This window comes from Cavia porcellus, unplaced genomic scaffold (genome assembly GCF_034190915.1).
Source record: "Cavia porcellus strain 051 isolate PalLab524CR breed Dunkin Hartley unplaced genomic scaffold, mCavPor4.1 scaffold_2, whole genome shotgun sequence".
NCBI lineage: Eukaryota > Metazoa > Chordata > Mammalia > Rodentia > Caviidae > Cavia > Cavia porcellus.
The window spans coordinates 50,058,846-50,074,128 of record NW_026947485.1 but is presented as its reverse complement, the minus strand read 5'-3'; the positions used below and the strand labels follow the sequence as shown (position 1 = coordinate 50,074,128).

General features: G+C 33.2%; 1 protein-coding gene across 1 annotated transcript in view; it reads left to right on the top strand.

Annotated features, from left to right (window-relative positions):
• The window catches only part of Cftr (CF transmembrane conductance regulator), a 149,491-nt gene that overhangs the window by 27,874 nt on the left and 106,334 nt on the right, over nucleotides 1-15,283 (top strand). Inside the window, 4 exon segments of the mRNA NM_001278757.1 lie at nucleotides 7,088-7,303; nucleotides 10,672-10,761; nucleotides 11,628-11,791; nucleotides 12,770-12,895. Of these exon segments, the coding sequence (NP_001265686.1) occupies nucleotides 7,088-7,303; nucleotides 10,672-10,761; nucleotides 11,628-11,791; nucleotides 12,770-12,895 (596 nt within the window).

Here is a 15,283-nt window from a genome sequence, read left to right as displayed (position 1 = left end):
CTCCCTGAGGCCTGCCATATAAGATTTGTTTTTCATTTTTCCCTCCTACCCTGCCTTCTTCCATAGGGAGCTGCTTCTCTAGCCTCTGCAGTGACTTGCCCTCTAGACTTTCTATACTCCTTCTTCTGAGTATTTCTGCTCCCTACTAGCATTCCAAGCCACAACCCCATTGCTAACACTCATGCTACCCATTGCATTCTGTGTCTTCCTCCAGGTTTTATGACAAGAACATCTGGAAGTTTAGAGCATCTAGATTTCTTCTCTGAAACAAGGGATTTTTTACTATCTTTAGAGTAAGCAGCAGCCTTAACGCAGAAATGTGATTTAGTTTGTCTGGAATGGGAGATCTGGGACAATGTAATTTTTGAAGTGCTCTTCATGTGATCCTAGTTGTACAGCCAGGGCTGGAAATCACTGGTAGACGCACCAGAATGGTCACTAAATTACCTGACTTCCACTAGGTGTAAAATGGTGGATGGGGAAAACTTTTAGTAGTTTTTTTTTTTTTTTAATGAAAATACTGGAAACGTTTAAAACAGCAAAATTAGCTGGTATTAACTCTAATTGCAAAAGAGCAATATTTCTCATATTTTTATAAGCACTCTTTTTCAGACAGCATCTAGTTAAGATGGGATGTGACTTCAGTAGTTTTGGGATGGGATGTAAAGTCTGTGTTTCTAAGAGCACCCAGTTGGAGATACTTGCATGTAAACTATATATATATATATATATATATATATATATATATTTTTTTTTTTTTTTTTTTTTTTTTTTTTTTGGTAGCAAGGCCTCAGAGCATCATGGAAAAAGGAAAAAAACCTAGTTAGAAGGAATATGGTTATTGAAAGTATAGTGAGAATAATCAGGAGCTGCTGAGTAAAAATGACAAGAATCTGAGACTAAAATGTGCTCCAGGCTTTATCTGAGACTTCCAACCTTAACTCTTAACTTCCTGTTCCTCCTTCTAGTGCCCCCTTCTATGCCTCCACTTGGAGCATAGACTGAATGAGAATGCAATTTAGACTTGAATTTAGACTGGATTCCACTTGGAATTTAGAATGGATCAGAGAATGAGATATGAATTTGTCCCATGAGAATAATCTCTAGCATCTGCTGTTACTGGTAGTCTATAGTTCCTTGTGAATATGATGTGGTGAAGAATGTAAAATATATATGATGTACTCAAGTGTGTATTTTTCCTCCAAAGGGCCAGCACTTTTTTTCATAACTGTTCTGGGATATATTTATATTCTGATGCATAAACTCATTTTATGATCTTGGGGAAATTACAAAACTTGTCTGGACCTTAGTTTTTTTAATTATAAGATTAAGGAAGTGTCAGTCCAGTGTATCATCTCCATGATTCTTCATCCTTTTAAATTAATGGGTCTATGGAGCAGCAAGAATACCTCAGTGGTAGAGTACTTGCTACATATAGGGTGGTAGGCTCAATCTTTAGCACTGCAAAAAAGCAAAACAAAAGAACAAAACCCAAAGTATTTAAATCATGTGTCTATTATACTGGACTAAAGAAGCTGCATTTATGTTAAATTATAGTGAAACTAAATTATAATTTGATTTTCTATATTCATATTGAACTGATCATGATGTGTGAATTGTCAAGCAACTGAGAGATAATGTTTTCATATCAATTTAGGATTATGCATAAAGAAAGTGGGAGCTTTGGAAACAAATAGTTTAAATTCCAGTTTTGCTGGTTAGTAAATGCAACTTTGGATAGGTTATTTAAGCTCTGTTTCTTTATTGTAAAGCAAAGATAAATGAAAGCAAATATTCACAAATTTATTATGAGTTAAGTGAAGTAAAGCTAATATATCCTTGTACATAGCAAATGCTTCATATGTTAGCTATTATTATAAATAGATCTTTTACCTAAATACACAAATATTCTGTGTTTTATTTCTCTATGCTATATGCTAGTCTTGAAGCAATTGTGTTTTACAAGGCACAGGAAAGTATTATGCTAATGTATAAAAATGATAGCTAGAGCCTAAGCATTCAGAAATTAAAGTTAGTGATTTAACACATATTTCTTTTGTATTTTCTGAAGTAACCTTATTTCTAGTCTCCTGGCAGAACTAGAGTTTTGAAATCTGAAGAACATAGTTTACATTTCTAGTGAAATTGTTAAAATCATAATTAATGAAGTTGGTAAATACTAAAAGAAAATATATAAAAAACAAAGTTATTGAGGTGATTATAGGTTCACTTATAGTATGTTGGAATTTTATTAATTAGTTAAATTTTCAATATTAAATTGTTTTGTATTCTTGGTATAAAGTTATATAAAGTATATTGAACACAAGCAGAGATGATGAAGGTAATATTAGTAAGAATAACACACAAAAATATGAGGTAAGTTTAAGTTCTTCAAATATTCCTTCTACTAAGATTTGGAATAATTATTCTTTGGGCTTAAAATGGAATCTTTTAATGTAATGTTTTTTAAGATTAATTCATTTGATGAAACTGAGCCCAATTTTCTGTTTTCCACAATGCTTTCCTTTATAGTCTGAATATTTAGCAAAAGCAGACTTCTCCATCTACAGAACTCAACCCCTGACCTAAAAATGCAGCTAGACCTGCAATGGCTAAAGGATTTATACACATCCACCATGACTTTGAGCTCTGGTCTATATCTGTGAGAAAGCAGTTCTCTCTCCTTAGAGCTATTTTCAGGTTTTTAAATTTTCCCTGGGAGACTGATCTAAGATGAGACCCAAAGTTATTCCCATCAGAAATGCAACGACTTGAGTTATGTTCTAACCTGACACCACCCCCTCCAAAGATGGTATTTTGAACTCACACTATTCAGATCTATATCCCTCTGAGAACACATCCATCAACATAGTAAAATGTGGCAGGGACAACTACTCAAAGAATACTTGACTTGTGGCATGACAGTCTGCTGAATCATATAATGAGATGTTACTACTAGAGGACCTTCAAAAGAGGCTTGTTCTACCTCTTGGGAAAAACTATCTAGAGAATGGAAGCAACTAAAATGATGCAGAGAATGTAGTTCACATGCTCGGATAAGAATTTGAATTTCACAATCTTGAATTCAGCATTCACTTCATTATCATCCTGGCTTAAATGTTTGTATCAGCTTTCTGTTATCTAAGTGTACCATTAAGTGAATTCCATCTTTATTTTTGCTTGATAAAGTATAATAAAATATTTTATTAAATAATTTAAATAATTTTACATTCCTTCTCCTTACATGCAGTCTTCAGTTTGCTTATACTATTCCATGTAGTTACAAATCAGAAAATTTCTTGTGTTTCTGAAAATAGTCTGAGCAAGGGTACATATAGCTTTCATGTACCACGAATACAGGAATATGTTTCTCTAGGGGTGAATTTTGTAAAGAACTGTACTTCATAAATTAAGCTAGGTATCAGATACCATTATTTTCTTTTCCAAATTTAAAAGTATTAGCTGATTATCTTAAATGGATCCATTGTAAGTATTAGAGAACTTGCTGCATTAAACTGATAAGGGAAAACTATAAATGGGGAGGGAAGTTTGAAGTGCTGATTTTGTCCTTGAATGTTAAAAAAAAAGTTTTATGTGGTGGTGCAGTTTGTATTGTTTTGTAATAAACAGACGACCCAATTAATGGAATTTTTCTAGCAAAATAGAAACTGTATTTTATTCTATGAACACATGCTCTCTCAAAGTAATACTACCAGTATCTTTTTAAATAGTCACTGCCACTCAAATGACTAAGTTCTCTGTCATGATGACAACTAACACAAAAGAGCTATTCTCCTCAGTTGAATACCAATTTTGATTTTTTTGTACATTACAACTAAATAACAATTCAGGAAATAAGTCTATTGTGATAGAAATGACAGGTTATGGAAACGTATAATGGAGATTCAGTGACAGAGAGTTAAGTTCAAATTATTTAACACAAAACCCCTCACTCAAGCCTGTCCATTTCTAACCCAAAAATATCCTGTGCTACAACTCAATTACTAAAATAATTCTTTTTTTCCAGACTATTCTTAACAATCTAGGGACCGAAGCTACTCCTTTGAAATATTTAAATACTTTTCTGCAATGTAGCATTTACCAGTGGTTCAAATAATTTTTTATATAGTCTAATAAGTATCGTTCTATTGTATCTTTTTCTGATCTAGCATCTTTTTTTGGTATAGTATCTAAAAGTATCTTTCGGATAAGTATCTTGCTGATATAGTCTAATAAGTATCTTTCTCTACAATGGGTTATGGAAAAGGGAGAAAGGTAGTTATCCTAAGCATAACATAGGCAGCTGATTTCTTAGGCAGCAAACACACTCCATACCCTTCTACTTGTTATCTTATAATGAGTAAGAAATGATGATTTGTTTTGAATGTTTGCAAAATATCAATGCTCTCTGCTGTATACTTCATGTCCACACATGATTCTCCTAACATGCATAACATACAGTTAAAAAGACTGCTTTGCCCAAGGCCAAACTCACTAGTTTGGAAAAAAATAAATCAAATAAATGTGGAATTGACATTTGTCTATAAAAAACAACTTATTAAAAATTCTGGGATAAAAGTTTGATGTGAAAGTAATTTTGAGGATTAAATATTATGATTTAAAATGCATTACACAAAACTATAGAGAAGATATAATTTACGTGTAATTTTAAATCTAAATAAATGTTTTAACTTAAAGATTATTTTGAAATAAAATCGTCTGGTCTAGAGAAATCTTGGCATATATATAAGGAGCCTTATAAAAACACCCACACTAGTATTTGCACTGATTGTAATAGATTCAGAGTCGAAACTAAACAACTTGATCCAAGGTAGGCAGTGGGCAAATAGCCTGATATTTTGCCCACAGTATGACATGTTAAATAACACTGAAAGTAAATAAGGTAGTTGTACAAACATCAATAAGTGTCAAAAACAATGTTAAGCAAAAAACTGCAAAAAGCAGTGTAATGCCATTGACATAAAATTTCGACCTCAAAAACAATTCTACTTATATGTTCTAAAGATGTATACCTATGTAATAATATAAGATGTATTTTCTTGGTTACTTTTCTCGTATTGCTAGGAAAAAATACTGACACCCAAAATTAAGGAAGGGAAAGGTTTATTTAGCTCACAGTTTGTAGAAGTTTCAGTCCCTAATTAGCTGGCTCCAAGGCAAGGTGGCATGGTGAAGAGCTATAGTTAATGGCAGTGGAAGATAACAAAAGAAAAAAGTTAGAGCAAGCCTCTTTTCTTTCTTATGTAGTAAGCAGGCTACCACCCTCTAGGATGGTGTAACACTCAACACCATATACAGGCCCTCCTCTTGCACAGGCTCAGGATGTTTACAAAGTGAGGACCTGTCGCTGAGCTGCTTAAACTTCTAAACTTCTCAAGTTGACACAATGTGTGTGTGTGTGTGTGTGTGTGTGTGTGTGTGTGTGTGCCTGTGTAGTACAAGATACATAGCTATGTAATGTAAGTACAAAGCATGCATAAAATGATATGCACTAAGTAGTAATTATGCACTTTTTGAAAAACAAGTTTCCTTTGGTGGATATGGCAAACTATTAAAATGTTATCTTGGTAAGATGTTAGCAATTTTCTTTTTAGCTCCTACCTGTCTGTTTGCTATAATTCAAACTCATTTAAAATATGGCTATGTGAGAAAAAAGAATTATAATAGTTCATGTTTCTATAAAAGTTTGGAAACTTTTAAAGTTTTGAATATTTTCTTACCTTTGGATCGTAGTTTCTACAGGTATGAAATGAAGTTTTGAATGTAAACTACAGAATGAGCAGTTACATAAAACAATTGGTCAGTCAGATCACTGATAGCCATGTGTAAGTTATGGTTCTCTGTGGGAATGAAGTTGATATAGAATACATGATCACCTAATGAGAATGAAGGGCTAGTGTACTGGCACTTGAGGTTTAGAAAAGACATCGTAGAACAATGAAAAAAAAGCAAAGCAAAGGGATAGAGCAATACCGTGGCCTGCAGTCCAGCTTAGAAATGTATATTTGAAATGAAAGCAATTAGCATAGCATCATTTCTATAGAGGATTTCTTCCCATACTCCCCTTTCACTAGGTCATTCTGAGACAAAATCAGATAATATGGGGGATTATGTATCTTTCCTTTTAAGACAATTAAGCAAGATGAGCAAGAATTAGAACTTCTGTGTTCAAATGTATTCCTATACATATGTTTGGGAGAAATGGTAATGAACTTGATGGACAGTTTGGCTTAGCAATCAGTTCAGGAACTTGTAGGAGTTGAGTTGTTGGAAACTGGTCTGATGTAGATTCCACTGGCTAAAATCCGTACCCATTCCAGAAAGGACAGGGAATGGCACTGCAAGTGGCTAGATGGCACTTTGTGGCAGTTATCTTGAAACCAACTCACTTTGTGGCAGTTATCTTAAAAAATTATGTTCATTCTCAAAATAATGCATTCTTCAAAAGGCTTTTGAAAGTTCTATTTTGAGATTACTTCAAGTTATGTGGTCTTGTTGGCCTTTATCTTCATCAGCCTATGAAAACCATAATGCCATAACTATCCTAAAGATGTAATAAAATTAAATGAAAATTTTAGGAACTGCCATGTAGGTAATTAACAAACCATTTCACAAAGCACCCTTTGCTTTATGGCTGCTACTCACTTTTTAGTTAAAAATACCTGATACATAAACTTGTCTCTTGATGATTTGGGCTGGAAACCAAACACCAAATCTTATTTCAAAACATCCAGATACTGCATATCTAGTGGCACGAGTTCCATAAATGATTGATCCTCTCTGTAATTCCCTTAGAAATCTTCTAAAGATGAAACTGTGTGTGTGTGTGTGTGTGTGTGTGTGTGTGTGTGTGTGTGTGTGTGTTGAACCCAGGGCCTTTGCACCGAATTACACCTCCAGCCCTTTCTCATTTTTTTTTTACTTTTTATTTTAAGATATGATCTCACTAAGTTGACCTCCTGTACACATGCAACCAAACCTGGCTAAAATGAGACTTCTTATGTGGAAATTGGGTATTTTAGAAGAGAGAAATGAAATATAATCTCTCTGTTTTTTCTCTTCTCAGGAAGTCACCAAAGCAGTACAGCCTCTCTTACTGGGAAGAATCATAGCTTCCTATGATCCAGATAACAAGGAGGAACGCTCCATCGCCATTTACCTGGCCATCGGTTTATGCCTGCTGTTCATCGTGAGGACCCTGCTCCTACACCCAGCCATTTTTGGCCTTCAACACATTGGAATGCAGATGAGAATAGCTATGTTTAGTTTGATTTATAAGAAGGTAATACTTTCTTGTACAGACTCCCAATACATGTAGTCTGCCTAGCACATGTCATAAGGGCTCTGAAGTAGGTAATGAACTGATACAAGCAAGGGATATGCTGAAATTAATCTCAAATGTCTGTAGAATGACAGAAATAAGTGATGTTTTTAATTTTCTTTGATGATTCAATTTACTTCAGGTGATAATTTTTAAGCATATTCTCTCAACTGCCTATAAGTTTAATTTTCAGCCATGTCGTTCATTATTGGGTTTGTTTCTGCTTTTACTTTTTTTTTTTTTTGCAATACTAGGGTTTGAACTCAGGGCCTCCCATTTGTTAGGCAAGACCTCTACCATAGGAGTCCATTTTTTTTTTTTTTTTTTGTCTTTTTCGTTTTTATCGGTACCAGGGATCGAACTCACGACTGCATACTTGCAAGGAAGGTGCTTATGCCGCTGAGCTAAATCCCCAGCCCCAGGAGTCCATTTTTTAAAAATCCATAGTTCTCCACTGAAATAATACATGGTCTGTATAAAAGTCATGGGCAAAATATATATTAAAACACTGTATGACTTTATGTTCACTAACAAGGGTATAACTCATAATATGTAATGATAACCCAAGCAATTAATATTTCTACCTTACCTAGTTGTCATAGCTGGTGACATATACTGTCACAAATGATTCACATTTATTCAGTGATTTACTTTGAGTTGGATTTTTGTCATCCTATGAATCTGCAACTTTATTTTTATATATATAATATATTTATAATTTAATTTATTTTTATAATAATTATATATAATTATTTAATATATATAATAATAATTCATTTTTATTCATACTTTGCAGTGCATAATGATGATAGCCCTTGTAAGGAATTGGTACATGTACATAACACATCTTAGTTCTTTTTTCATCCCTTTCCCATCCCCACTCCAGCTCTTGGTCCCTTTCACTTTTGCCAAACTTTGAAATAGCACATATATTGAAATCATAAGAACTTATTCTGTTTGTTTATGTTACCTAGACAAGAGCTCAAGTTTTTAAGGAATGATTTAGGTGAATTCAAATTAACATTTGGTTATCTTCCAAACACAGTTGAAGGTGATTTCTATTGCAAGTGCTTTTGCCAATCTGATGTAACAATATATGTGACTGGTTACAAGTCATTAAAGAAAGTTGATTTCATTAAATCACTTGGCTATTGCTTTAATTTCTGTTTTCTTCCCTCAATATAAAAATTCAATATATTTTTAGCTTATAAGAGATGTGGATATGAAATTGACCTCTAGTGAGTAACCCATAACAATTCCATCATATACATACAAGGTCCATTGTGCTGTAAAACTTCAGTAGCCATTGTTTATTGCTCAAAATTGCTTTTATAGAGGCAGTGAAAAACGTCAATAATTTAATTTAAGCTGCCATCTCATCAGTTCAGACGTCTCAGGAAAATTCTGATGATAAATTTTGATTGAGAAATTTTATACAAGTCAAGAAATGAGGAATTGTTAGGAACAGAACCTACACAGCTTGCTATCAAAGAAAGTTGAATTTAGTTCAATAAATACTTATAAAGATTACTTATTATCATAATAATAGCAGTGAAGTGTGTTTGGCAAGCTTCTGATTGGTTTAGGTATATGTTCTCATTTGATGCACCCCACATTCTATGTAGTAGGGACCCATAATCCCTGTTTTATGGATGAGGAAACCATGATCTGAAAGCCCAGAATTTTGTGGAAAAATTCAAAATTTCAAAGTAGAAAATTACAATCTTTGAAGCAGAGGGATTTGACCTATTAGGGAAAAGGAAATAAGTACTGAAATATAGTAGTGAGGTAAAGGGGGTGTCAAAGTGTAAGCTTAGTTTGTAAACAAATTTGCATGTAATATTTAACATAAAGCACTTAATATATGTGCATCAATGTTAGATATCTGTTTTCTTAACCTAGTTTGCTTTATCTTGCTAGGCACACTTACTGTCCTATCTTAGCATCATCACTAAAGAATGCAATTACTTATCCATGTGGCTGGTTTGGTTCCTAACGTGAGCCTTGTCTGGACTGTTCCTAGGACTTACTCTTCCCCATATCTGACCTGTTTAATCCTCATGGCAGGGACATGAAGGACTCTTTCCATAATATTTCAAATTTTGTAATAGAGCACTCTGATTTTGTTCCACATTCTGCAACTATAATGCATTACACTTGAAATGAGTTTAAATATAAAGAAAATTTGAACTTTGTGAATTTTGAGAATTCAGAAAGAATAGATTAACAGTGATTAACTAAATATTTCCTGTGCACACACCTCCATGTTTCACCTTGTGCAGAACTCAATTTCTCCTGAGACTGAATCTACTACTAACATCAGTGGAACGCTTCTTCCCCCCAGTGTTGCTCTGAGAATGTTTGGAATGAATTCCCTTGATTACTTCTTCTTTATTTATCTACCCATTGTTCCAGACTTATCTGTACTAAATCTTTCCAGATTTTGCTAACCAGGGGTATAAACTTTTTGTTAATAATCTTACTATTTTCTATTTTCCTTAACTCATTAGCTTCTCAGACTTAGTTACTTATATCCTATGCTGCCTTGGGATAGGAATTATTTTTTAATAAATCTTAGTTACCAAGGCTTTGGTATGGTGATTTACATATACTAAATGCTCAATAAATATGTGATTGTTTTGATTCATTTGAAACAAATACTAGATGAGTGCTTTCTAGTCAAAGCATCTAACAGTAGATCAATTCTCACATTTTGCAGATGAAGTGTTACTATGTTTCATAATCAATTTAATAGCTTTAATATGTAGATAACTTACTAACGTATTTTACACATAGCACTGTTTTTCTTTGTAAAATTTAAATATTTATTTTTCATATACTTTCATAAAATTACTAATGATTTAATTATTCATAATATACTTTTATTGAGTTTAGCACAATTTTATTCAAAAGAGTTAATGTAGGAGTTCATGAAAATTTAATACTATTTTCAGTCTCAAGATTTAGTGTCTTAGGTTGCATCTTATAAGTAAAATCAAATATACCCCTAGACCTCAGATTATTTAAGTGAATAATTAGGTGCAGTATCATTACTATTGCAAAAGTGGAAGAATAGGTATTATTATTTACCTTCTGGAAAATAAATCTAGAGGGATGTCAGTCTATTTGCTGTTAAGAGAAATATTTATAAATCTGAGATGATACAAAGCTGAGTGAACATAAAATAGTTTTTATTACCTTTACTTAAAACTGCATACTCAGTAGTCTGATTCCTTAGCTTTATTATAATGTTGCTGCTTCTAAAGATATTTGTCTTTTGTTTGTTGACATCCTCTGACTCACCATTTTTTTTTTTTTTTTTTTTTTAGACTTTAAAGTTGTCAAGCCGTGTTCTAGATAAAATAAGCATTGGACAACTTGTTAGTCTCCTTTCCAACAACCTGAATAAATTTGATGAGGTATGTACCTATTGACTAAATCTTTTAAAATTTTTGTTAGAAACTATATGATTCCAAAACTGAAGTTTCTGTGTATCATAACAGTAAGAAGTAGTTAAGTCTTACTCATACGTCCCTTGGCTGTTTCTGGAAACTGAGAAACCTAAATTGCATAATTGAGTGCATTGTGAGGTCTGGTGACACTGTCCAACTTAAGGGCACCTTAGCTTCCGCTTCAAAACTTACTCCTTATCAAACTTTACTTCCTTTAATACTTTAACTTGGTTATTTACTTTGCCCAAATATGATATTTGGAGCAATTCCTGTTCTGTGCTGTCTTATGTGACAATTTCAAAGTCCTTGAGGACAGAAAATGTATTTTATTTATCTTTACATTTCCTGTATTTAATATAGCAATTGAACCTATAGAAAGGTCTAAATAAGTTATTGCTTAACTGATCATGTACTGTATTTTTTCTGAATGTCTCTGTCACTTAACAGAGATGTGCAAATCTATGTGAATTGAGCCTCTGTGGATAGTCCTTTGTTCTCTCATGTTCTATGTGATGGCTTTTGGTTTATCAAAAAGAGATGTTATTTGAAATAGATTCTGGACATAGTATTTAAGATATTTGGTCCCAGTTGCACTGAATGAAAACACAGTTAAAAAGTGCAGTGGCTTGAAAAAAATGTATTCTTATGTGTAGAATGTATGTTCTTTATGCTTCAAATAATCAATACCGAGATATTAGTATACTCAGAATCATGAAGTGTTTGATTGCTGAAGTACCAGGCTCATTTTCTTTCACATAAGATTGTTTATTTGCTTCATTTTGGGGGATGGAGGATAACATTCCACTTGTTTTTGCTGTGCTTTTGTTTTTTAGGGTCTTGCACTGGCACATTTCGTGTGGATTGCTCCTTTACAAGTGACTCTCCTGATGGGGCTGCTCTGGGACTTGTTACAGGCGTCTGCCTTCTGTGGCCTTGCTGTGCTGATAGTCCTTGCCCTTTTTCAAGCATGGTTAGGAAAAATGATGATGAAGTACAGGTAGCAGTCCATTGTCATAGTTTGGAAGGTTTTAAATCAAGATTTAAAAAGCTCATTTAGAAACACCAGGACTTCTTTAGGCACTGAATTGTCATCTGTATGGTATCACTAAAAACAAATTATTTTAGTGGCATAAATAATACTGACTATCCCAGTGGAGTATTTTTTGCTTGTCATTACATAGAATTTCTTTATAACTATGTTAAGATTCATTGCATTTTCATAGTTTGTAAGATTTAAGTAAAAGTGGGTACAATATTTATATGAATTAAGGAAGTTTTGTGTAAAGTTCATTGGTTTCTCCTACTCTGGTTCATAGATCATAACACCAGAGTTTTAATTTGTTTTTATTGTAGAATGATCTGTGATGCCAATCATTGTTTATGACAGAGGATTTCTAGAATTTGTCAACTAGAGTATGATAGAAACTACAAATGTAGTTTCTACAAACTACAAATAGAAACTCCAGTTAGATCGTTGCTTGAATTTCAAATTATACACTTTTTCCAACTGGTTTTTGAAATGGAGACAGTAACTTTTCATAGATGGTCATAAGGATCAGGGATAATATATATAATCCATCAAATATAGGAGGCATTTACTAAGTGATAACTTATTATTTTTACTGCCATCTACTTGATAATGAAATAAATCCATATCTGTTTAATGAAAGAAATGTGACTGTTCTTAAAACTTTGAACATTTTTTTCCTTCTGAAGTACTAGGGACTGAACCCATGGCCTTGTACATGCCAATGAAGTGAGCAAGCATTCTATTACTGAGCTATGTTTCCAGCCCTTTTAAAAATTTAATTTTAAGATGGGGGGGGTCTTGCTAAATTCCTTGTACCCTTGAACTTGCAATACTATCTCAAGCTTCTGAGTAGATTGGATTACAGGTAGGCGCCCCCACACCTGACTTGCGCTGTTCTTAATGGATTGTTTGACTTGCTTTCACTATTGATTGATGGATTTTCAGAGATCAGAGAGCTGGAAAGATCAATGAAAGACTTGTGATTACTTCAGAAATGATTGAAAATATCCAGTCTGTTAAAGCATACTGCTGGGAGGAAGCAATGGAAAAAATGATTGAAAACCTAAGACAGTAAGTTTTCATGATAACAGTACTATTAACAATTTTATCCTTAATATTTAAAGAGATCAATCTGTCACATTAGACTTTTAGGTTATATTGGAAGTTACTGAAAATTAAACAATTGTATTGAGGTATGTCAATATTCAAACATTAGTTGAATAAAATTATTACAGTTTTATATAGTCAAATCAAAAATACTTTGCATTACTATGTATTCATACTTTAGGAGTAGGGGTTTAACTCAGTGACACAAGTGCCTGCTCGGCAAGCATGAGGTCCTGAGTTCGATCCCTGGTACAAAAAGAAAAAGAAAAAAATAAGACCTCAAAACAAAGATATTTCTACTTTATTAAAGAATCTCTTTATAGTTCTTTAACACACTTATTTCTTAAGGGGAGCTGATACAGTATATAATTCTGAACCAAATAAATGACTATTATATGTTACTTAATTTGTGTGTTGTAACTCATGAACAATGGTAAAAATCTCTATTTGTAAAATATACTTTTTCTTTAATTTTGGAATAATGTCATGTGGTAGTATCCATAAGTTGTACTCCTACAACCTGTTCATTAAGACAAAGTGAGATCAAGCAGTGAAAGCCATTTTCTGAGAAAGAATTAGTACTTGGTACCTATATCTAGTCTTCTTTCTTCTCAGATAATCTTTCACCAATTAGTAAAGATTATATCCAGTAAAATGTACAGCATAGATTGAGATTTATCACTGAGATAGTTTTGGTCACTAGAGCATTTTGTAAACTAGAGCATTTTGATATTGATGAAGTTACTTTTTGTTAGTTGAGTTCCATTACTCAACTAATGAGTCTACAAACTGCAATCAAAAAAATAGTAGGAGATAGTGAGGGTATATCACTATAAAGACAACTTATTGTATGGTACATGAAAGTTTCACAGGAAAACATGTACTAAAAAGAAGAGTACTCTTTGGGATGCTATGAATATGAATTATTAGAAACTCTATAGACAAGAGTTAACCTGAGCTACAGGTGTGTGATTGGAACAACAAATGAAATGGTGAAATGTTAAGTCCTTTGCCATGTAAATAGAAGGAGTACAAGAGTATTTATTTCCCAAACATTGTCAGTCACCTGTTTTTGTTATGACTTTCATGACAAATCCAGGAAAAGAATTGCATTTTCTTTCCTGAAACACTTTTAAAGATCTCAGGATAATTGTTCAATTGGTAGAAGCTGTTTTTTTCTCATTAAGAAGTGAGTGCTTCATCACACTGTACCTACACACATAGGGGTACAAGGATGAAGAAGAGATTACCAGAGGATTTGGTTTCTCCAGGCCTGGGAAAAACTCATGGCCAAGTCATTCACCAGGCTGATTTTTCATGACAGTTATTTTTCTCTTCTTCCTCAAATGATGAAATCCATTCTTCCTACTCTGTATTTCTGTTCAACAAATTCCAGTAGCAAACATCTGATTTTATCTTGTATAAGCCAGCATGAAATCATTACCTAAAAATATTGGAAAGTGTTAATGTAAATATGGAAAGCAAAAATTACTTTTACTGAATACAGCAAATATAATGTTCTGGAAGAGACTGACAAGATGTACTTCAAAGGGCTGATTACCTAAGCCTGGGCCACTGTTGAACTAGGCAAAACGTTGTGGGGCAAGTCTTCTTGAGAATTTGCTCTTTTATTGCTCTTTTGTGATAAAGTCACTTTTAATTTTTTATAAGAAGATGATAAACTATCTTTATGATTCAGTGTTAATGATTTATTATGATGAGTGTTTTTCTGGATAGATCTTTTAAGTGTTCTTGGAGTCATTTCTCTTTTCTCTTATGAATCTCTTTGTTTTTTCCAACTGTTTCTAATGTATTTCAAACACTGTAATATTTGGCTAACATTTTTGTAAACAGTATTTTCTATAATTTTATAAGTACTACCTAGTCTCTCTCTGTGAGTCTTCCTATTGAGGAAAAAGGATGCACATTTGTAAATTCTAAATACTAGATTCCAGGGTGACACTTCTGTTAAATTTTGACAAGAGCTTCACAAGGGAGCAATTGCATTTCTTTTCCTTAGATGTGTTGCCTATGAAATCAGAGAAAAGAGCTACTTTCTTAGGATGCTATACCTGTAACTGGCAAAGTCAAGTTGCAAACCTGGGTCAGATTCTAAAACCATAATCTGTCTTTGATGTCGGATTGCTGAAATAGGTAAATATTAGACTGATCCCAACCTAGGTTGGGCATGTTGAATTCCATTCCCAGCAGTGTGCCAAGGATTACATTTTTTTTCTTTTAACATTTAAGAAAAATAGATTTCCCTGAGTTCTGCCACTTCAGAATGAGAATTACTTCTCTGAATTATATAAGCCTACAGAACTAGTACCTACATGCCAGGTGCCCTCCCGA